Genomic DNA, 24,333 nt, shown 5'->3' on the forward strand with positions numbered 1-24,333 from the left:
AATGGTTTACTGACTGCCTTTACTTAATTGCAGTATGTAATTAATATGTATAATCTATGATTGGCCATTCCACCCACATTAATTTTTTTCCTGAGATTAATATTCCTTATGTTCTAAATGGGAATCATAATTTCTGCATAATCTACCTCAAAAAAAATTGGAAGGATCTCATGTACAAAGTAAATATTCTTGCTTTTTATGCAGTGAAACAAAGTGAACACGAGGGAATTCCCCTCATGGCTTAGTGGTAAGGAACCCAACTAGTAACCATGAGAATTCAGGTTTGATCCCTGGCTCTGCTCAGTGGGTTAAGGATCTGGTGTTGTCATGAGCTGTGGTGTAGGTTGCAGACAAGACTTAGAATCTAAGTTGCTGTGTCTGAGGTGTAGGTCACAGACACAGCTCAGATCTGGCATTGCTGTGGCTCTGGTGTAGGCTGGCAGCTACAGCTCTGATTCGACCCCTAGCCTGGGAACCTCCATATGCCATGGGTGCGGCCCTAAAAAGACAAAAGACAAAAAAATTAAAAAAAAAAGACAGCCCACATAATGGGAAAAAATTTTTGCAAATGACTCAACTGACAAAGGTTTAATCTCTAAAATATACGAACAACTCATACAACTCAACAACAAAAAAACAAACAACCCAATTGAAAAATGGGCAGAAGACCTAAATAGACATTTCTCCAAAGAAGACACACAGATGGCCAGTAGGCACATGAAAAAATGCTCAACATCACTAATTATTAGAGAAGTGCAAATAAAAACCACAATGAGGTACCACTTCACACCAGTTAGAGTGGCCATCATTAACAAGTCAACAAATAACAAATGCTGAAGAGGATGTGGAAAAAAGGGAACCCTCCTTCACTGTTGGTGGGAAGGCAAATTGGTATAACCACTATGGAAAACAGTATGGAGGTACCTCAGAAAACTAAATATGGAACTACCATATGGAAGTTCCCATTGTGGTGCAGCAGAAACGAATCCAACTAGGAACCGTGAGGCTGTGGGTTCGATCCCTGGTCTCGCTCAGTGGGTTGGGGATCTGGCATTGCCATGAGCTGTGGTGTAGGTTGCAGACACGGCTCAGATCCTGCCTTGCTGTGGCTGTGGTGGAGGCCAGCAGCTAAAGCTCTGATTTGACCCCTAGCCTGGGAATCCATATGCCATGGGTGTGGCCTTAAAATAAAATAAAAAAATTTAAAAAGTAAAAGAATTACCATATGACCCAACAATCCCACTCCAGGGCATATGTCCGGACAAATATTTCATTGAAAAAGACACATGCACCCATATGTTCATTGCAGCCCTGTTCACAATAGCTAAGACATGGAAACAACTTAAATGCCCACCAACAAATGAATGGATCAGGAAGATGTGGTACATATACAATGGGATACTACTCAGCCATAAAAAGGAAAAAATAATGCCATTTGCAACAACATGGATGGAACTAGAGATCCTCATACTGAGTGAAGTAAGTCAGAAGGAGAAACACAGACATCATATGATACCACTTACATGTGGAATCTAAAATATAGCACAAATGGGGAGTTCCCGTCATGGTGCAATGGTTAACGAATCCGACTAGGAACCATGAGGTGGAGGGTTCAGTCCCTGCCCTTGCTCAGTGGGTTGAGGATCCGGCATTGCCGTGAGCTGTGGTGTAGGTTGCAGTCACGGATCGGATCCGACATTGCTGTGGCTCTGGCGTAGGCCGGGGGCTACAGCTCTGATTCAACCCCTACCCTGGGAACCTCCATATGCCGTGGGAGTGGCCCAAGAAATGGCAAAAAAGACAAAAAATAATAATAATAATAAATAAAAAATAAAATAAAATAAAATATGGCACAAATGATCTATCTACAAAATAGAAAAGATCATGGACATGTAGGACAGACTTGTGTTTGTCGGGGGAAGGGGAAGGACTGGTATAGATTGGGAGTGTGGGGTTAGTAGATGACAACTCTTGCATTTGGAGTGGATGGACAATGAGAATCTGCTGTAGAGCACAGGGAACTATATTATCATTTGTGATGAAACATGATGGAGGATAATGTGAGAGAAAGAATGTGTATATATGTATGGGTGGGGCACTTTGCTGTACAGCAGAAATTGACAGAACATTTTAAATCAATTATAATAAAAAAATAAAAACAAAAATCAAAAAAATTTCCTTTCTAATAATGGTGTTTTAAAATTTCTAACTGGATAAAATTTTGGCTATCCTTTTGCGGTACACTTCTAATTTTATTGCACTGTGGCCAAGAACTGTGTCCTGTGTAACTTTTATTTTATAAAACAAAAGTTTTCTATGTGGCCTAAGAAATGGTCATTTTTTTGAAGCATACCACGGATGTTTTAAATTTTTATTATGTATTTTCTGTCTACAACCAAAATATACACACAAATGTATATAAAGGTCAAATTTATTAGTTATTTTTTTGTCTAACTGATCTTTAATTTCTGGGATTGTTGCATTAAAATCTCTCCCTATAATACTCTGTATTACTAACTATTTTTTCTTATACATTTCAATGTTGTCTTTTTAGGGGAACAAAGAATTAAAATATAGATAATTTTGGAGGCTATTTAAAACAATATAAAATCATGTCCCTTTCAGTCCAATCTGAGTCTTTGTCTCTAGACAGTGCTATTTTAACCAATTTGACCATACTAATAGTTTATATGGAATAAAAAATTAAATTAAATCCCTATTCATCACCAAAAAAAATTTAAATTTTATGTGCATGCAAGACCTAAATGTAAACACAAACACTAAAAACATTCAAAAGAAAATGTAGGAGACTATCATCATGACTTTAGTAGAGCAAAGAATGTTTTTAAGTACCATTTATAGATGAAAAGATTGATACTTTGAATCCCATTACAAATTAAAATTTGAGTATGACAAAAGACATGAAATACCAATACCAACCAAGATATTTACACACTGGAAGTAAGACTTTTGCAACTTATATAACCAATAATTAGCTAACCAATTAGCATATACAACCAATGAGAATTATACATTTCATCTTTCTAAAATATGTACTTTCTGGATATTTTTATTTGGAAAGAGAATAAAAGTAAATGTGTGTACATAACTAGAACAAATAGTCCTAAAATTTATATGGAACCACAAAAGACCCAGAATTGCCAAAGCAATCCTGAGGAAAAAAGAATAAAGCAGGAGGCATAATTTTCCCAGACTTCAGACAATACTACAAACCTACAGTAATCCAAACAGTGTGGTATTAGCACAAAAAAAACAGACATAGAGATCACTGGAACAGAATAGAGAGCCTAAAAATAAACTCACATTCCTATAGACAATTAATCTTAAACAAAAGAGGCAAGCATATACAATGGAGAAAATACAGTCTCTTCAGCAATTGGTGCTGGCAAAACTGGACAGCTACTTATCCAAGTCAGCGAAATTAGAACACACCTTCAAACCATATAGAAAAACAAACTGAAAATGCCTTAAAGACTTAAACTTAAGACATGACATCATAAAACTCCTAGAAGAGATCATATGCAAAACATTCTCTGACATATACCAATATTTTCTTAGACTTTAGAATAAAATAAAAGCAAAAATAAACAAATAGGAATAAAAGCAATAAAAATAAAAGGAAAAATAAACAAGTGGAACATAATCAAACTTATAAGCTTCTGCACAGCAAACTATAAACAAAATGAAAAGACAATTTACAGAATGATAGAAAATATTTGCAAATAATGTGACTGACAAAGGCTTCATTTCCGAAGTATACAAACAACACATACAACTCAATAACAAAGAAACAAACAATCTAATCAAAAAATGGGCAGAAGACCTGAATAGACATTTCTCTAAAAAAAATACAGATGGCCAATAGGCAAATAAAAAGATGCTCATCATTGCTAATTCTTAGAAAAGTGAAAATCAAAACTATAATGAGGTATTGCCTCACACAGGTCGGAATGGCCACTGTTAAAAAGTCTACAAATAACAAATGCTATAGGGTGTGTAGAGGAAAGGGAACCTTCCTACACTGTTGGTGGGAATATAAATTGGTGCAGCCACTATAGAGAATAATATGGAGGTTCCTCAAATAACTAAAAATAAAGTTGCCATATGATCCAGCATTCCCACTCCTGGGTATATACCCAGACAAAATATAATTGGAAAATATACATGCACCCCAATCTTGATAGCAATACTATTTACAATTGCCATGCATGGAATTAATCTAAGTGTCCATCAACAGAGGAATGGATAAAGAAGATGTAGCACATATATACAATGGAATACTACTCAGTCATAAAAAGAATGAAATAATGTCTTTTGCAGCAACATGGATAGACCTAGAGATTCTCATACTAAGTGAAATAAGTCAGAAAGAGAAAGACATTACCATATGATATCACTTATATGTGGAAACTAAAATATGACACAAATTTACGTACAAAACAGAAACAGACTCACAGACATAGAAAACAAACTTGTAGTTGCCAAGGGTGGGGAGACGGATTAGGAGTTTGGGGTTAGCAGATGCAAACTATTACATATAGAAAGGATAAATAACAAGGTCCTACTATATAGCACAGGGAACTATATTCATTATCCTGTTGTAAGCCATAATGAAAAGAACACGAAAAAGAATATATATATATAATATGTAACTGAATATAATATATATAACTGAATCACTTTGCTGCACAGCAGACGTTAATACATTGTAAATCAACTATATTGCAATAAAATAATTTTTTTTGTCTTTTTTTTTTTGCCATTTCTTGGGCCGCTCCAGCGGCATATGGCGGTTCCAGGCTAGGGGTCGAATTGGAGTTGTTGCCATGGGCCTACACCACAGACACAGCAAAGTGGGATCCCAGCCACCTCTGTGGCCTAGACCACAGCTCATGGCAACGCTGGATCCTTAACCCATGGAGCAAGGCCAGGGATCAAACCCAAAACCTCATGGTTCCTAGTCGGATTCGTTAACCACTGAGCCACGACAGGAACTCCCAAAATAAATTTTTTTAAAGCAAAAAAATGTGTGTGTTTAGTTTGCTCTTTTTTTTTTTTTTTTTTTTTTTTGTGTGTGTGTGTGTGTGTCTTTTTGCTATTTCTTGGGCTGCTCCCGCGGCATATGGAGGTTCCCAGGCTAGGGGTCCAATCGGAGCTGTAGCCACCAGACCAGGCCAGAGCCACAGCAACGCGGGATCCAAGCCGCATCTGCAACCTACACCACAGCTCACGGTAACGCCGGATCGTTAACCCACTGAGCAAGGGCAGAGACCGAACCCATGACCTCATGGTTCCTAGTCAGATTCGTTAACCACTGCGCCACGACGGGAACTCCGAGTTTGCTCTTTATAAATAAACTAATCAGTCAGGGGGGTTTTTCGTTTTGTTTTATTTTGGTTTTTTTGTTGTTGACTTTGAAAAGCATAAATCTTTCAAATTAAACATAAGAATTCCTGAAGGGCCATATGCCAGATGATAAGGAGCTCACAGTGGGCACCACACTTGTGGAGATGACTGAAAATTGGTACTGCTAGATGATGTCTGCCAATACATAAAATATCCCAAGGACAGGCCTATAGGAGCCTGTGGGCACCTAAATATTTTTTTAGTATAAAACTGAACCATTTTAGCTAGATTTTTATTAGAAAACAGATTTGTATTCATGGTCAGAGCATTTCAATTCTGCCACCCACCAAAGGGTTTTTGAAAAAAAAGAAAGAAAAAAAAAAAAGAAATCATCTCTATGGCCTAAAATAGAAGCGCTTACCATAATTTGTCAGAGATTAAACATACTCAAATTATTCCATGTGAAACTAAGTAAACATTATCTCCCCCTCAATGAGTTTTAAGTTATTAATTCCATAAATTTGAGTGCATTTTTCATGTAACATCATTTAAGACCTACTTTTTGAAGTGTTGAGCAAGATCTGAAGTTCAGCCTGTTCATTCAGATTTAGTTTGTCCACATTTGTATTTAGAAGTGTGGAACCAGAAACCAGAGAACCACTAGCTCCTATGAAAAGGAAAAAAGCAGAATTTTATAAAAATCTACACTTTCATAAGTAGAGCATTATTCGTGGCTGGTAGCAGAATGTTCTCTACTATTACAAAAACATGAAACAAATCATTCACCTTTCAGCACAGTGAAGAGAACACCTGTAGACCCCCCAGAATCTTCCGAAGAGAAATTAACAGACTGTATTGCTATATTCGGTTCCACCACTGAAGTGTTGCCCAAAGACAAGGAATAAGTCTCCATTTGCTCAATAAGCCTGCACAGGGTAAAACATAACATAATACTGGAGAGCCTTGTCATAATAAAATCAGTCATGTGTCCTGCATTCCAGAAAAAAAGGCATGGCCACCAAACTCAAGCATTCACAACAACACTGGTACAATCCTCTCAAAGGAACTGATTTTCATTATCAGTCTTGCTGTGTTACGTAGACCTTTTTTTTAAAGTTCTGGTGGATTCTCCCCACTGAAGGGTACTTTGGACAGAGATGCCAAATAGTAGGAATTCAAGAATGACAGATTTCCCGATAGAAATAGTCTTTAACATGCTGGTCTTCCCACCCACCACTGGCCAGGCATTTGATTCTTGTTTCTCCAGTAGGGACTCAATTTCCACTTACTCAATTCCTTCCTCTCACCCAATCCCCTTGGGTTCCAAAACATCACTTACAAGTGTCAACTCCCGAGGCAAAAGTTCATATACAACAATGGAAGAGCAGAGCTCTCAGCTCATTACCTTGGTTGTTACTAAACATTGCGGGTTTCCAGACCATTCTTTTCTACTTTGGATAAGTCCAAAGATAGATTAGATGGAAGGTGGGAGGGAGTGGGGGGGGGGAAATCTGTTAATTTGGTGTTCTCCAAAGGTAAGTCATAAGACTATTTCTTTTTCCTGTTTCCTGTAAAAAGATATTTACATTCTTTCTGTACTTGACAAAAAAAAAGTCCATATCTAAGATAACTGGTTCAATCCCATCTTCCCATAAATGAAAGAATTTTACTAAAACATAATTTTTCTTTATTCTAAATCTTTATTTCTGCCACTAAAATATCTTTTCCCTTCCTCAAGTGAGATTTTTTTTAAAGATAAATTTTAAATAATAAAAGATCAGTTCATAGAGAGAATGTGATAATCACTCATATGGAAACATTCAAGTCATGTTCTTTATCACAACGCCATTTTCTGTCATTTTCAGCAGTTCACTCTAGGTGTTTAATGACTAGACAATCATATTCCAGAGCTGCTTTTAACAGGAGGAACACCTAACAAAACACTAACCTGCTAAGAACTTAATTCATGCATTCATTCAAGCAACTGTATCTGTTGAGCACCCACTAAAAGGTCAGCACCTGTGAAACACTGGGGACACTACATGGCATTCCATCAGGCATTTGAAGGCTAAAGGGAAAGATGGGCTAGAGATATGGGAGTGGTTGCAGCTTTTGAATGTGCGGGGAGCCAAGGAGATGCAGGAGGCCTAGGAAGGGAACTAGCCTGACAGCACTGTTCCGAAGGCAGGGTTCCTAACCGAGGAAAAAAAGCCTACCCGCCAGCACAGTTCCGAGGGCAGGTTTAGAAATAGGGAAAAGGGCTTACCCGGCGGCACAGTTGCGAGGGCAAGTTCTAAAAATAATGAGGCTCACCTGCTAACCCGACAACAATGGCTACAATAACAAAATGAAAGCTTTGCACAATAGTGCAAGAATAAAAATCGCTTCTTGGAAAAATTAGTCTTTCTTGTTATTTACTTATTGTTCAATCTTTCCTGTTATTTGTTTGTTATTCTTTATTATTTTCCTATATTGTTTTGTGACCCAATAAAATTGGAACAGTAATAAAATAATAAGAGCTTCACCTTGGTTGAATTCCCCCTATTCAGATCCAATGTAGGTAAAAACAAAGTATTCATTAGTTTGTTACAGATAAGAATAGGTTTTAGAGTTAGGTAATTGTGTTATGTACAATAGGTTAGACATACATGAAAAAACATAATAATAATCTTGCTTTTAATGAATTTTGTAAAAAGCTTTTAAGTTTTAGGAAATTAAGTTGCTTTGATATAAAAAATATTTTCTCATACTGTCGTGCCCTGACCATAACGCTTTGAAGTTTTTTACCCTAGGTTTTAATCTAAAAATGAAATTTGTTAATGTCAGATTCTTATGCCTGTGACCTTTCTGGCTGTTAATGATTAGTTTAACATAATAATAGGTAGTAACCACAAGATGCTTTGTACCAAAACTTCTTATTTTTATCTAATTTTTTTTTTCCGCATGATGTTTTGTGCCCATTATAGTTTTACATGATGTGTTGTATTTGTTGGTTTTAATTAAAATCCTTAGAATACAATGTATATCTACTGTACCATGCAATCTAAAAGTTTAACCTTTAAAAATATGACCTAAGCACTGTAATGTAAGTTACAATTAAGCTCTCTATATAAACTGCTACTCATGCTAATAAAATTTGAGCAGTCCAGCGCCCTGAAAGAAGGGACAAAGAGGCTGTCTCCGTGTGCATTGCCGACACTATCCATCCCCATAGGGATACCCTGGCTGCTGGAGCTGGACTCTGGCATAAATGGTTGCTCTAGCCACAGCCTATTCTAAGACCATTTTTTCCATTTATATTGTTCTTTCCTCCTCTTATCATAACCAACTGGTTTATAGGTGGGTGCCTGCCTCAGAGTTGCCAATTAGGAGCATGGGCATCAACACGGCACAAATGACTAGAAGAAGCAATCAGAGTCTTTCGTTTAGGAATTTAGTGCAGCAGCTATATCAGGAAAGCCTGGCTTAAAAGATCATTACAGCTGGCCTTCCATAGCTGTGGGTTTTGCATCTGCTGTCTGTTGAATCTGCCAATGCAGAACCATGGATAGAGAGGGTCAACCACACTATTTTATATAAGGGACTTGAGCATCTGGGAATTTTGTTATCCATGGGAGCGGGGGAGGTAAGAGAGGGGGTAGTCCTGGAACCAATCCCCGATGGATACTTAGAGAGGACTGTGTATCACTGTAAAGACAAGTACAAATTAAAAATGACAGGCTTAAGTTTTCCTATTGAAAATAAGGGAAGAAATTTCTCACCCATCCTTTTTCTTTGAGCATTTACTTTAAAAAAAACTTGTAAATACTTTCTCTTCTCTTTGAAATGTAAATAAATTCTTTTGAAGACTAGATTGGCATTTTGTCAGGTTTATGACCTAGGAATGTCTTTCTCAAGGACCTGAGGATCACCTCTTTGAAAGGGAAGCTCCAAGGGAGCTAGCACCACTATCCCCTAGTTTCTGTGGGAGGGTAGGAGCTTAACTTCGAAGGCAGACACCTTGCTCCAAGTTGCAAAACTACCTCCTTTCATAAAGATAGGAGAGGTTTGTTTTTCTTCTGGATAAAGTCAATACACTAACACAAATGGTTGCCTCGATCATCAGGTTAACTTAGGATAAACTGTGTGTGACAAATAGTGCTGTCAAGTTCTCTTACTTGAGAAATAGTTATTATCTGAAAACACGTATGTAAGAGATTGCAACCGCTTGGCTCCATAAGAAGGTCAGATTCTTTTCCATCTTCTCAGTCTCTTAGGGCTTTGCCATGATGTGTATCATGTTCTGCTTAGTTCCTGTGCAATAATTTAAGGGTTTTCTTCATCTCCTACCTTTGTGGAGAGGATTTCTGGGTTGGGAGGAGATTTTGTTTTTAATTTTACTTCCCCAACATCACGAAAGGGTTAAATTATGAGAGAGCAGAAACATAAGATGAGACATACATGTTTACTGAGTCATATTAATGATAATGACAACTACTAACTTTTTTTCCAAGACTTAATATGGATAAGTTAGGTCTTACACTAGTGATTTACATATATTATCTCATTTGAGCCTCACAAGAATCCTGCTGAAGTGAGTCTCAAAATTACTCCCATATTACATTGAAGAATCTGAAAGTTTCTAGAGAGACAGGAAGTAATTTGGCCAAAATCATGTAGCTACTAAATAACAACACCAAGATCTGAATCCAGAACTGTCTGACTCCCAATAGCCACAACCATTACATTATCCCAAAGGGTGGACACACATACTATGAAACCTTCAAAGCTGCTTTAGATGCCCTGCCATGCCCCTGCTCCAGTGTCCATAAGGCCCAACTGTATTAAGATTATGTTCCTAGGTTTCTATGAGATTCCATATCCCTCTTTACAGTAAATCTCTTTTGGTCAAAATAACTTAAGCAAGTGTCTCACAAGCATATGAAGCTGGCTGGAACAGGAATGTGCCATGTAAATGCATAAGGTCATCAATATTAGGGGTGTAATTTTACATTCCTAAAGTTAGGTAAACAAAGACAATTACAAGCTTGAATGTAACAGCAAAGTTTCAAAGTTATGGATCAGTCTTTCCAGCAAGTGTTCAAAATGGAGAAATGAGGTCTAAGATTCACTGATTGTAGTAGGATGCCCTTACCAGCAGAGACCCTTCCTTGGCTGGGCACACTTCAACATCTTGGCTCCTCCCAGTTTAGAACAAGAGGATGCATGAAAGGACATTAAAGAATGTTTCTATGATAATGTGAGATGGCTGACGCTGGAGTGAGTTCTTTCCTCCCTGTCACTCTCCTCTGTGTTACTATCACTCTGTCCCCTTCATCCCATAAATGCAGAAGGGGAGTTCAGTAGCTTATACACACAAAAGGAAACAGAATGAAAGGAGGGAAAAGTCAAAGTGAGATGGACCACTAAGACTGGTGCCTATCAGGAGACCTGGCACCTTGGTCCCAGTTCAGGGGATAAAGTCTGAAAAGGAAGAGCTGCCTTGAGTAACAATTTCCTTCCCGGGGAGAGAGGGGAGAGAGAGGGAGATCTGCCTCTGTTGGCAGCTCACCGAGAGTGTTCTCCCTAGGAGAGTTAAGGGGCTGGTGACCTGATCTTGGGACTGAAGGCTGAGGCAAAAGCCTTATCTACATGAATGTAGGACCTGAATCCACAAGGGCTTATGCAAAAGATCACCTGGGAGAGGGTAGACTAATAGCTCATCATTAGAAAAATAAGTAGACCAGAGATTGACAGTAGGAGGAAGGAAGGATTTTGTGTGCTTAGGCCATTTCATATTTCAATGTGTTCTATATTTATTATTTATTCTCTAAACACCTTCCTTGATGTTATCTGGACTTTACAAATAAATCACAAAGAATTGTTTTTTCCTCTAGGTCTTAAGCCAGCAAAATTCGTAACTGTTTATTGTTACGGACAGTGTTTTCATCTGTCTCATGACCTGCGACTTTCCCAGCTGAATCCCACAACTGCTCTTTCCTCAGCCTTCTCACCAAAAACGTCCATGCCTCTCTGCCTCCAACGAGACTGCAAACACAGAGCTTCCAGCTCTAACCGAACATAGACTCTGGGGCTGTTTCCTTCTCCAACTTCAAGAAAAACGAGAGTGTTCACACTCTGAGTGAGAAGGACACAGACTCCCAGTAAAATACGAGGTCAAAAAATACACAAGTTATATTGCTTACAGCACCTCTAACATCACCTCTCAGAAATATAATTTTGTGAATGTTCTGTTCCATGCTTTTTCCACTTTGAAGACTCAACATTAAATAAGTACTGGTTGTAATAGTTAGAAAACTGAGAACTACTTCTAGGAACTTCTCCTAAGGAAATAATTGGTCATGCGAACAAAAATGTTGGAATTCTCTTGTGGCCTAGCAGTTAGGGATTCAGCATTGTCACTCCAGTTTGATCCCTGGCCTGGGAACTTCCACATGCTGTGGGCACGGCACAGAAAAAAAAAAAAAAAAAAACAATACTGATTGCTCAAAATACTAAAGAACTTGATACTATCTAAATGTGCAGCAATAGAGAATTGCATAAGAGTTCACTAATATTATGCAATTATCCTAAATTTATGATGTAGACGCTTAGGTATTTATACTAAAAATATGCTTATAAGGTACTATAAAGTGACAAAGACAAGTTACAAATTAAAACAGTATGTAGTGTGACAGACACACACACATTTACAGAGGGAAAAAATATGGAAAAATACATACCAACAAATTAATAAAGATGAGACAGACAATTTTTATATTTCTGCTCCTCTACAGTTTCTTGTTTTTCTATAATGATCATGTACATTTAATTAAATTTTGAAAGAGTTAAGAAAATTGTATATAACATAAAAATACAATGAATTCTAATGCGAGATCTCTATGAATATATGACTTTTAGTATAAAAATACAACCAAAAGTAATCTACAACCTAAGAACTGAAAAAGAGAAAAAGCAGATAGAGTTGGATCCTTTTTTTTTCTTTCTATTTAGAACTGCACCCAGGGCATATGGAAGTTCCCCAGGGGTTGAATTGGAGCCACAGCCACAGTCTACGCAACAGCTATAGCAATGCCAGATCAGAGCCACATCTGTGACCTATGCTGCAGTTTGCGGCAACACTACATCTTTAGCCCATTGAGCGAGGCCAGGGATCGAACCCACCTCCTCATACCAGCTGGTTTCTTAACCTGCTGAGCCACAATGGGAACTCCTGGATCCTTTTTGGGTTTTGTTTGTTTGTTTGTATGTTTTTTTTTCTTTTTGGTTTTTTTTTTTTAATGTAGTCTTGGGAAAGCTAAAGAAAACAATCAAAATACACAAGTATCTTGGGGAGAGCAAGGGTATTGGGGTGGGGCAGGATACTGGCCACATGTCCTAAAGTTATTCTGTTATTTGCAACTCTGTGCACTGAGAAAGGAGTTGGGAAGAACACTTACCACACATGCAATTGTCCTTGAGCCAGACCAAATAAGGCTGGGAAAACAAGTCCTAATCTAAATCATCCTAGTTACTGTATCTCCTACGCCATGGCCACCCCTGGAACCAGGAGTTAACATTTACCATTCTGTCTAGTAAGTGAAGATCAGGTGGAAAGCTATGGCTTTAATCTGCATCCCAGAGGAATCAGTCATTTAGTGCGTCCATAAGAAAAATAAAGATACCTCTGTTAATGCTTTAACCTATAAAAGTAAATTTTGTTAGGTTTTCCTTCCAAACTGGAATCATGCTTACGTTGCAAAGGTATCATCATTAGTCGTAGCAGCAGCTCTTTGAAAAGCATCTTCACTGGCATCCAGAAGTTGACTCACTGTTGTTACAGCCACTATTTTTGCCTGCCAGGAAGAAGGCACCAATCATCACAGAAGACACATATACATCATCACCACCAAAGCTATCATGAATTGTTATGCTATCAAATGGCACCATTGGTACGTAATCTAGAGATGTTTTTCAAAATCCAAGGTTTAGCTTTTAATCTACATAAGACAGCAGAGAGAATGAAGATAAAGCACAGTGAAAACAAAATTGAGTCAATTAGGAGGCTTAGGTCTCTGAAGTGGACCTCACAGCAAGGTCTTTCACAGAATCTTCACCTCCAACTGTTAGAATACAAAAGCAGATGCTTGGGGAGTTCCCTTCATGGCTCAGCAGTTAATGAACCTGTCTAGGATCCATGAGGATGCAGGTTCCATCCTTGGCCTCGCTCAGTGGGTTAAGGATCCGGCATTGCTGTGAGCTGTGGTGTAAGTTGCAGACGTGGCTAGAATCCCATGTTGTTGTGGCTGTGGTGTAGGGCAGCAGCTACAGCTCCTATTCAACGCCTAGCCTGAGAACTTCCACATACCAAGGGTGGAGCCCTAAAAAACAAAAAAACAAAAAACAAAAAAAAGCAGAAACTTGGATACAGAAGCAGAAACAAAATAAGAAGAATTCAGAGCTCTTCAAACATTATAATCGACAATACTTAGTATAGTTTATTAGTTATACTTTGTATAAATATTATACTTAGTAACTGTTAAATTTAGTAAAATTATTTCTAGTTTTCTTAAAATTAAAAACTCAGAAGTACATCAGAGATGATCTCTCAGCATTTGATTATACTTTTAGCTCCCTTCTTTTGGGGTATGGATACTCTTCTGTGTTTACGGGCTACATTTGGTGGTCATTACTTTTCTTTCAATTCCATTTTTATTAACTCATTATTTGAATCCCACTTTCTAAAGGACCAAGGATAACAAAAAATAATTTTTGAAATAAAACATTTCAGAGGAATAGAAGAAAGGAGTAGATATTTTCAGGCCATGCTGATATACAGTTGGTAGACACTGGACCATTACACACTGGTGGCTTATAGTCCTGCTCAACCAGTACCCAACCAGTGCCAATTGATAAGTGCTGTCTGTAGTTTTCATTTTCAGGTACCAGAGTTTAACAGGTTGTGATACAGAAAGGTAAACCAGGCTTGATGTTTTTAGAAAGCCAAAACCAAAATGCAAATAAGCTCAACAGAAAGAGATTATAGGTTAAAATGGCATGTTCCAAAGTGCATTTCTTGGAAGCCTAGGAATTGAATAGGGGTACTGAGGTCAAGGAGTTGATAAATATACTAATAAAGTGAAGGAGTTCATTCCAGGACTTTCTTGAATATTTAATATAGTAATGATCATTATGACTATCTCAAAAGAGAATATTTAGACAAGGAGTACCTTTTATATTCCTTTGAGCATCTCTCAGAAAGAGTGCCCTGCAATCTGGTTTTAAGCAATCTAAACTATGCCCAAGTCCAAACCATGGAACAAGAAGTGGAGTTTGGGACGTCTTTCCTTTCCTTCCTTCCCTTCTCCACCCTCCCCCCTTAAAAAAAAAGTGAGTTTTACCTCAGGCAAAGCATTTCTGGATTTGTTAAAAATCTGTCCAACCACTCTAGTAGCAGAAGTGATGTTCTCAGGAGTTAATTTACTGGCATCAGATGTTAAAATCCGGGTTTCATCAGAAATATTTTGAGACTGTGTTGGGATGTTGACTATCTGTTAAAAAAGAAAAAAAATTTAAAAAGCCCTGGCTTTATACAATTAGGTCTAAACACTTTACAAGCAACTATACACGAATCAGCTGGAGTTTAATTGATCCTCGGTCTCCTGAACATCACATGCACTTGGTTTTTCATGTGTGCATCTGTCCTTGAATAAAAGATGGTGATTTTCTCAGCCCTTACTATTTGCCAGGATTCATTAACTAGATCAGCGCTCCGCAAGGTGTGATCTATGGACCAACGCTGGTTCACTGTTTACAGGGTCCATAGAGAGATAAGCATAGAAACTGAAAATGGACAGAAACTTATGTAACAATTCTACGCTATTGAATGTAATAATTTTTAAAAATGGGTTTGTATTTTATATATCTTTTTTCACTTCATTTTCCTACTAATCATTTTTACAATATTTTACAAAATTATGATCTGCAATGGGTTGGAAAATTTTAAATCTGGCTTTTCAGCACAGACAGTCTGAGAAGCACTGACCTAGCCAGACTCTCCAGATACCAGTGTGTCTCCAGGCTGTGAGTTGTGAGGCTAAAACATGTTAATCCATATGTCTTTAGTGGAGTCATGTGTCAGTGTGTGTGTGTGTGTGTGTGCGCGCGCACCCGCCTTCTTTATGTGCCTGTATGGCTTAGTTTTCACTAGATGGCAGCATCATTTCAAAAATCAAACCAAAGTCACAGGCTCTTCAACTCTGAGGAAAAGTTGAAAACTATCTAACCAGTAAATACAATGTTCTCATTCAATAGCCACCTCTCTGCTATGTCTTAGGCACTTTTGCAACATGTTTTATGTGTTATCACATTTAATAATCAAAACAACAATGTGAGTTGAGCATCCGTATTTAAAGGCTTGGAGAGTTTATGGAGCTAACTATAAGTCCAAGTAGCTCAGAAGTGACAGAGCTGAGAGTTAAAACTTGGATTATCAGACTCCAAAATGTGAGAAGTTTCCCTCAATCTGTGTAGGTGGCACAACCTGCATGGTTGGCAGCCACCTCCACACTCCACCCTCATCCCCACCACACCCCTGCCCAACTGTGATTAGGGAACCAGTGTGGTACAAGTGGGCTTGAAAATCAAAACCAGTTCCATCACTTTTTTGGTTGTGGTTCCCTGGCCAAAATACTACACCTCTCAGAGACACAGTTTCCTCATCTACAGAATGCACATATTAATACCTATCTATATAGTTATTTTTTTCTTTTGGGCTGCACCCATGGCATGCAGAAGTTCCTGGACCAGGGGTTGAACCTGCACCACAGCAGTGACAATGCCAGATCCTTAACCCACTGCACCATCAGGGAACTCCTATATAATTGTTTAAAAAATAAAATTACATGTAAAATGTTCAACACAGTACTTAACATGCAATAAGTGCTCAGTAGCTAGTAAGTGAGATTAACTAGAAGTACAATATGGGAATAAAAATCTTAACTCACAGAGGTTATGTAAGGACTAAATGAGATAACATGTGAAACATACCCAGCACCAAGAAGGACCACATAAAGATAAGTTTCTTCCTTTCCTTGCTTAGCCCAGGTATTAGCAATTCCATGCATTTGCATTTGTGTATATCCTTAGTCAAAATAATTTAATTGACATGAAAAAAATATTTAATCAGATAGTTTTTTGTTTTTTGGTTTTTTTTGTCTTTTTGCTATTTCTTTGGGCCTCTCCTACGGCATATGGAGATTCCCAGGCTAGGGGTCGAATGGGAGCTGTAGCCGCCGGCCTACGCCAGAGCCACAGCAACGAGGGATCCAAGCCATGTCTGTAACCTACACCACAGCTCACGGCAACGCCAGATCCTCAACCCACTGAGCAAGGGCAGGACCGAACCCGCAACCTCATGGTTCCTAGTCAGATTCGTCAACCACTGCGCCACGACGGGAACTCCTTAATCAGATAGTTTTATACTTCACTTGCTCATGGATAGAGCCTCGAGATCAGTATCAAGTTCTGGATTTTTCTTCTTCAAAAGGTCTTTGGTCATAGTATGTTTCTCTTTATTCTAATCCAGTGGACCATCAAAATACCTTCCTTTTGGTTACAAATGTCAGGGATCTATCTTCACTCAAAATGTAAGTGGTTTAAAAATATGAGGTTATTTAAAATATGCTATAGATAATCATTTGCTGAACTTTGCCAACTGATATGTCCAAATGTCCCTTTTTGTGAACAGATATCAACTCAAAAAAAAAAAAAAAGAATGATTTCAGTTACTAGCTTTTGTTATTTCTAATTTGGGAATTTTAAAAGCATTGATTTGACCATCAGGTATCTGAAGAATAGAGAACCTGCAGAGTCTGAACTTTTTCCTCTTGCCCCTCTCATGCAACATATGGCATACCTGCTTTTCCAGGGTTTCCAAGTTTTCATTGCAATTTCCTATTGTCACATTTTGCAATTCTATCTCTCCATATATATTAAGACTGCACAACCGGGTTGCCACTGGATTGCCCGCTTTAATAAAAAGAAGAAGGGAAGGGGGACGAATTAGGAGTATGGTATTAACAGATACACACTAATATGTATAAAATAGATAAACAACAAGTCTTTAGTGCATAGGGAACTATAGTCAGTATCTTGTAATAACCTATAATGGAAAAGAATCAAATAGCTGAATCACTTTGCTGTATACCTGAAACACAATATCATGAATCAACTATACTTCATTTTTTTAGAAAAGAAGAAATAAAAACAATGTTTGCAAAGTGGATGCAGTAACTATGTGCTCCAGTATGCATAAATGTGATTTTACTGCTCCTGAATCTAGGCTGGCCTGGGAACTTGCTTTGATCAACACAATATAGTAGAAAGGACATTGTGTGAGTTCCAAACTCTAAATCTGCAAGAAGGCTTGAAGTTTAGCCTTTGCCCTCTTGGAATGCTGTGCTGAGACTATCATATAAGGAATCAAGTTAATCTCCTGGAGGATGAGACACCATGTAGAGAGAACTGAAGCTCTCCAGCCAACAGCAAGTGCCTCATGAGAATGAGGTCATCTTGGACCACCCACCACAATCCAGCTGCCATGATCAACCCACAGGATTCTAAGAAATCTAAATCATTATTTCTTTTAAGCTAGTACATTTGGTGTGGTTTGATACACAGCAATGGAAAGTGGATCAGACAGTCACAGTCACTATAAGAATATTTTAGGCAGATATTGCTTGTCTTAACTATTAAATATGGAATTCAAAGACCTTCCTTCCTTTCATGTCAGCAAGGAAGATATGCCTTTCAATATCTAAGAACATGCAGGCTTTGAACTGTACATACTGTATATGATGGGGGAATACCAGGATGAGAGACTAAAAACAACATGAAAAACTCCTACTAAATAGTGAATTATATGTTGATCTTTCCTTCTTTATCCAAATTTGGGTAATACTTGGAAGGCAAAGAGTTCTATTGCATTGCAGCATCTGGTCAATATGGGTTGGCTCCAAATAAATAGTAGCTGAATCACTGGGTTTATTTCCTAGGATTATGACCTGAGCCTCCCTATCTCAATGTGCCCCTATGGCTATTACTTAAGAGGCTGTTAATAAATAAAATCACTTTCAGCTGTCTTTGGAGGGACAGCTGATGAGAAGGTGAACTTTCCTAAGAACTGGCTTTGGGTGGCTGCTTAAGGGGGGCAGCAACTGGAAATTAGAGACTGCTTCAACAAACTTAAAATAGAAAGTTAAAGTCACTTTTAACTTATAGGATGAGATTGCAGTTCATATGCCTAAACAGAGGAGATGGTTGGAAGAGCACATACCATTTAGAGTGTTCTCGTCACATGTTTGCAAGGAAGATCCATATCTTCCCACTGGAATTCTGTTAAAAGTAAAACTCCCATAGGTACTGTTTTCACAGAAATTAGCTATAATGGGAAACATATTTTTCATCATAAATTCATCATTAATTAAAAATTTTTCATTATAAATTTTCATCACTTTTCAAATTTCAAATCAGATAAAAGTCAAAGTTCAAAACCTAACCAGTGTAAGTTGAAGGATAATACAAGGCTTACGGGACTCACAGGCCAGCCAGGAACTACATACTTTCTTATTTAGTTAAGTTACTACTATGACAATAAATAGTATGTCAGGTAACAGGTTCCACTTGAAATGAGAACAACATATAATGCAGTAGAGGTAGGATGTGACCACTAATATATCAGAAAGGATAGTGTATCGGATGTGTTGAAATCTTTTCTGCAACTATTGAGATGATCATATGGTTTTTGACTTTTCTTTTGTTAATGTGGTATCTTACATTGATTGATTTGCATATATTGAACCACCCTTATGAATTTAGGATGAATGTCACTTGGTCATGGTATATAATCTTTTTTATGTGTCGTTGGATTCAATTAGCTAAAATTTTGTTGAGAATTTTTGCATCTATTTTCATCAAAGATATGGGCCTATAATTTTCTTTTTTGGTAGTTTCTTTGGTTTTGGTATGAGTGATAGTGGCTTCATGAAATGTCTTTAGGAGTGTTCCTTCTTCTTCAATCTTTGGAAGAGTTTAAGAAGGATCAATATAAGTTTTTCTTTGTATGTTTGGTAGAATTCACCTGTGAAGCCATCTGGTCCTGGATTTTGTTTATAGGGAATTTTTTTTTAATTACATATTCAGTTTCATTGCTAGTGATCAGTCTGTTTGAATTACCTATTTCTTTTTGATACAGTTTTGGTGGGCAGATTGGTTGAAATCTTGAAAATTAAAGATATAGAGCTTACAGTGGCAAAGGGCATTATGATGATATGGGTTGAAGCAAAAAGCCAGTCACAGTATTTGTGGGATACATTGGCTGGTCAGTGCAAGAAATTACAGAAATAATTTCTAGGGCTCTGAATCCTACACAGGCAGCATGAAGTGTGTTGTGTTGGGAAGCACACTGCAGAACAGAAAGAGGCTTTGAACTTTGATTCTGATACCATTGATTGAAGTTAAAGCCACTAATTTAATAATATCCCTCCAAGAGAAATGAAGAAAAAAAGAACTTCATTTAAATATATACCTAGGTAAAGGGATGCATCTTGATTTCAGAGAAGTATGTTAGAATTACAGTATTTGAAATGGGGTAATACAGCATATCACCCATTGAAAAGACCTAAGAAAGCCATATTATCCACTGCCCTATGGTAGAAATGCAGACAGAAAGAAAAGCAACTATGAGTTTACAGAGAAACATGACAATTGGGAAAGAAACAAGACACATTAAACATACGTAAATAGCACAAGAAGAAAAGTCAGCTCTTACTGTTGAGCTAATAAACACATCTTAAATCCATCATCATGTTCATCATTACTATAATCATTAATGGAAGCTTCAAGAAGCTTTGCTACTGGCCTTATAAATGCAGGAGTCACCTACATCTTACATCCTATTATTATCCCAAGTAACTTACTGATTGTACATCTCAGTCCTTTCCACTCTTCTGGACAAATGCATCTGCCATTTTCCCAGGTTCCACCATTCCTGCAGAACTCTACAGGGATGCTTGATGGGGGAGTAAGCGTTTCTAGAGAAACAATAAAGAAAAGTATGTAAATCAGCTGATCAGTTTCTCCCTTGGGGTCTGTGACTTTTAATTTCTATATGTAAAATCATTACTTTGAATACCACTGCTGAAAACTATTATTTGTAATATCGTCAAAAATATGTGTACACTGAGAATCTACACAGGGTATGCAATGCTTACTAGATGTTATGAATATATATATATATATATATATATATATATATATATATTCACACACTCACACAGTACATATATATATATGTACATACATGTAAAAGATACCGCACTTTGACCAAGGACATTAGAATCTAGGAAACAGGAGACTGAAGGAATCCGGAGGAAACAGGAGATTATGTCTAGATGACATAGATATATGAGACAGACAGATAGATAGATAGATAGATAGATAGACAGACAGACAGACAGAAAAAAACCATCCAAATCAACATTCAGATTTATAAGTGCTATAAGCACAGAAGAGACAGAGGAAACCTATCCAGGGAAGACTTTTCAGAAGAAGTGGTATTTGCATCAGATTTTAAGACTAAATCTAGAAAAACCACATAAAAATGGATTGACTCCAAGTAGGCAGGATACAAAGAGCAAAAAAAAAAAAATGCAGAAAGTTCTGTTATGTTCAAGAACAGAGAAAATCTTAACATATCAGGGGCATTGGTTCTATATGGAGAAATAGCAAGACATAACCTGAATTGTGAGCAGTTTTATAGACCAAGCCAAAAAGATTTATTCCTGCAGGAGGAGAGAGGTCTTAGAACAAGGGAGTAACATAGAAGTCATGTTTTTTTAGGAAGAGAACTATAACTCAGATAAGGGAGAAAGAAAAAAAAACAGAAAAACAGCTAAGTGATCTGGAGATTCTCAGCCTCCAGGAAAAAGACTTTACACTGTTGATGCTGAAGATGACGCAAGACATTGGAAATAAACCGGAGGCAAAGATGGATAATTTACAGCAAACATTGGGCAAAGAAATACAAGATTTAAAACTTAAGCAAGCAGAGATGCAAAATAAAATAACTGAAATAAAAAAAATTCATTAGAAGCAACCAACAGCAGAATACAGAAGTCTGAAGAATGAATAAGCAAGATGGAGGACATACTAGTGGAAATCATGGATGCAGAACAGAAAAGAGAAAAAAGACAGAAAAGAAATAAAGAGAGTCTCAGAGAATGCTGGGACAATGTTAAACACACCAACATCTGTACTACAGGGTTGCCAGAAGGAGAAGAGAGAGAGAAAGGTACAGAAAAATATTCGAAGAGTTAATAGCTGAAAAATTCCCCAACATGGCAAAGAAACCACTCACTTCAAATCCAGGAAGCACAACGAGTACCACATAAAATAAACCCAAGGAGGAACACCCCAAGACACATTATTAATCAAACTGACCAAAATTAAAGACAAACAGAAAATATTGAAAACAGCTAGAGAAAAGAAACAAATAACGTACAAGCGAACCCTGATAAGGTTATTGGCAGATTTTTCAGCAGTAACTCTACATGCCAGAAGGGAGTGGCATGATGTAATTAATGTGATGAAAGGAAAAAAACTCCAACCAAGATTACTTTACCCAGAAAGGCTCTCATTCAGATTTGAAGGAGAAATCAAAAGCTTTACAGATAAGCAAAAGCTAAGAGAATTCAGCAACACTAAACCAGCTTTACAACAAATACTAAAGGGACTTCTCTAGGCAGAAAAGGCCACAACGGGAAACAAAAATACCACAAATGATAAGGCTCATTAGTAAAGAAATATATACAGGAAAGATAAGAAATCGTCCATGTACAGCTATGCCACCAAAATCAGAAATGATGAGAAGAGTAGGGTACAAATGCAGGACATTGGAAATGCACTTGCAATTAAAAGACCAACAACTTAAAACAATCTCATATATACATATATTGACTCCTATATCAAAACTTCAGGGCAACTGCAAACCAAAAATCAACAGATTATACACAAACAAATGAAAAAAATCAACTCAAAACACTAAAGATAGTCATCAAACCACAAGAGGAGAGAATGAGAGAAGAAGGGAAGAAAAAAGAGCAACAAGAACAAATCCAAAACCGTTAATAAAATGGCAATAAGAACATACATATCAATAATTACCTTAAATGTAAATGGACTAAATGCCCCAACCAAAAGACATAGACTGGCTGAATGGATACAAAAATAAGACCCATTTATACGCTGTCTTCAAGAGACCCACTTCACTTCTAGGGACACATACAAATTGAAAGTGAGAGGATGGAAGAAAATATTCCATGAACATGGGAATCAAAAGAAAGCTGGAGTAGCAATACTCATATCAAACAAAATAGACCAAAATGAAGAATATTTTAAGGGACAAGGAAGGACATTACATAATGATCAAAGGATAAATCCAAGAAGATATAATAATTTTAAATATCTACGCACCCAACATAGGTTCACCAAAATATATAAGGCAACTGCTAACAACCTTAAAAGGACAAATCAACAATAAACCACTAATAGTGGGAGACTTTAACACCCCACTGACAGCAATGGACAGATCATCCAGACAGAAAATCCATAAGGAAACACAGGTCCTGAATGAAGCATTAAACCAGATGGACTTAATAGATATTTATAGGACATTCCATCCAAAAGCAACAGAACACACATTCTTCTCAAGTGCACATGGAACATTCTCTAAGATTGATCATATCCTGGGCTACAAGTCCAACCTCGGTAATTTTAAGAAAAGTGAAATCATATCAAGCATCTTTTCTGACCACAATGCTATACAACTGGAAATCAACAAGAAAAAATTGCAAAAAACACAAACACATGGAGACTAAACAACATGCTACCAAAAACCAATGAGTCAAATGATGACGAAGATACAACACTCCAAAACCCATGGGATGCAGCAAAAGCCATTCTAAGAGGAAAGTTTAGAGCAATACAAGCCCACCTCAGGAAATAAGCAAAAGCTCAAATAAACAACCTAACTTTACATCTAAAGCAGCTAGAGAGAGAAGAAAAGACAGGCCCTAAAGTCAACAGAAGGAAAGAAATCATAAAGATCAGAGCTGAAATCAATTAAATAGAAATGAAGAAAACCATAGAAAAAAATCAATGAAACGAAAAGCTGGTTCTTTGAAAAGATCAACAAAATGGATAAACCCTTAGCCAGACTTACCAAGAAAAAAAGAAAGAGGACTCAAATCAATAAAATTAGAAATGAAAAAGTAGAGGTAACAACAGACATCACAGAAATACAAAAGATCATAAGAGACTTCTATATGCAACTATATGCCAATAAAATAGAAAACCAAGAAGAAATGGACAAATCCTTAGAAAAGTGCAATCTTCCAAGACTAAACCAAGATGAAGTAGAAAAGATGAATAGACCCATCACAAGAACTGAAATTGAAACTGTGATTTAAAAACTTCCAACAAACAAAAGCCCAGGACCAGATGGCTTCACAGGCGAATTCTATCAAACATTTAGAGAAGATCTAACACCTTATCCTTCTGAAACTATTCCAAAAAATTGCAGAGGAAGGGACACTCCCAAACTCATTCTATGAGGCCACCATCACCCTGATACCAAAACCAGACAAAGATACCACAAAAAAAAAAGGAAATTACAGGCCAATTTCACTGATGGACATCGATGCAAAAATCCTCAACAAAATACTAGCAAACTGCATCCAACAATATGTTAAAAGGATTGTAATCATGATCAAGTGGGATTTATCCCAGGGAGGCAAGTGTTCTTCAATATCTGCAAATCAACCAGTGTGATACACCACAATAACAAACTGAAGAATAAAAACCATAGGATCCTCTCAATAGATGCGGAAGAAAAAGCCTTTGACAAAATCCAACACCCATTTCTGATAA

General features: G+C 37.3%; 1 protein-coding gene across 1 annotated transcript in view; it reads right to left on the reverse strand.

The window, feature by feature from the left end:
- Positions 1 to 24,333, reverse strand: part of ADGRG7 (adhesion G protein-coupled receptor G7) — a 65,277-nt gene that overhangs the window by 29,186 nt on the left and 11,758 nt on the right. The window contains exons 2-8 of the mRNA XM_047755820.1: positions 20,325 to 20,438; positions 18,683 to 18,787; positions 17,264 to 17,376; positions 14,748 to 14,897; positions 13,102 to 13,202; positions 6,154 to 6,293; positions 5,927 to 6,034 (exon numbers count right to left, since the gene is read on the reverse strand). Coding sequence (XP_047611776.1) covers positions 5,927 to 6,034; positions 6,154 to 6,293; positions 13,102 to 13,202; positions 14,748 to 14,897; positions 17,264 to 17,376; positions 18,683 to 18,787; positions 20,325 to 20,438 — 831 coding nt within the window. The remainder of the gene's footprint in view (positions 1 to 5,926; positions 6,035 to 6,153; positions 6,294 to 13,101; positions 13,203 to 14,747; positions 14,898 to 17,263; positions 17,377 to 18,682; positions 18,788 to 20,324; positions 20,439 to 24,333) is intronic.

Source organism: Phacochoerus africanus, chromosome 1 (genome assembly GCF_016906955.1).
Source record: "Phacochoerus africanus isolate WHEZ1 chromosome 1, ROS_Pafr_v1, whole genome shotgun sequence".
Lineage (NCBI taxonomy): Eukaryota > Metazoa > Chordata > Mammalia > Artiodactyla > Suidae > Phacochoerus > Phacochoerus africanus.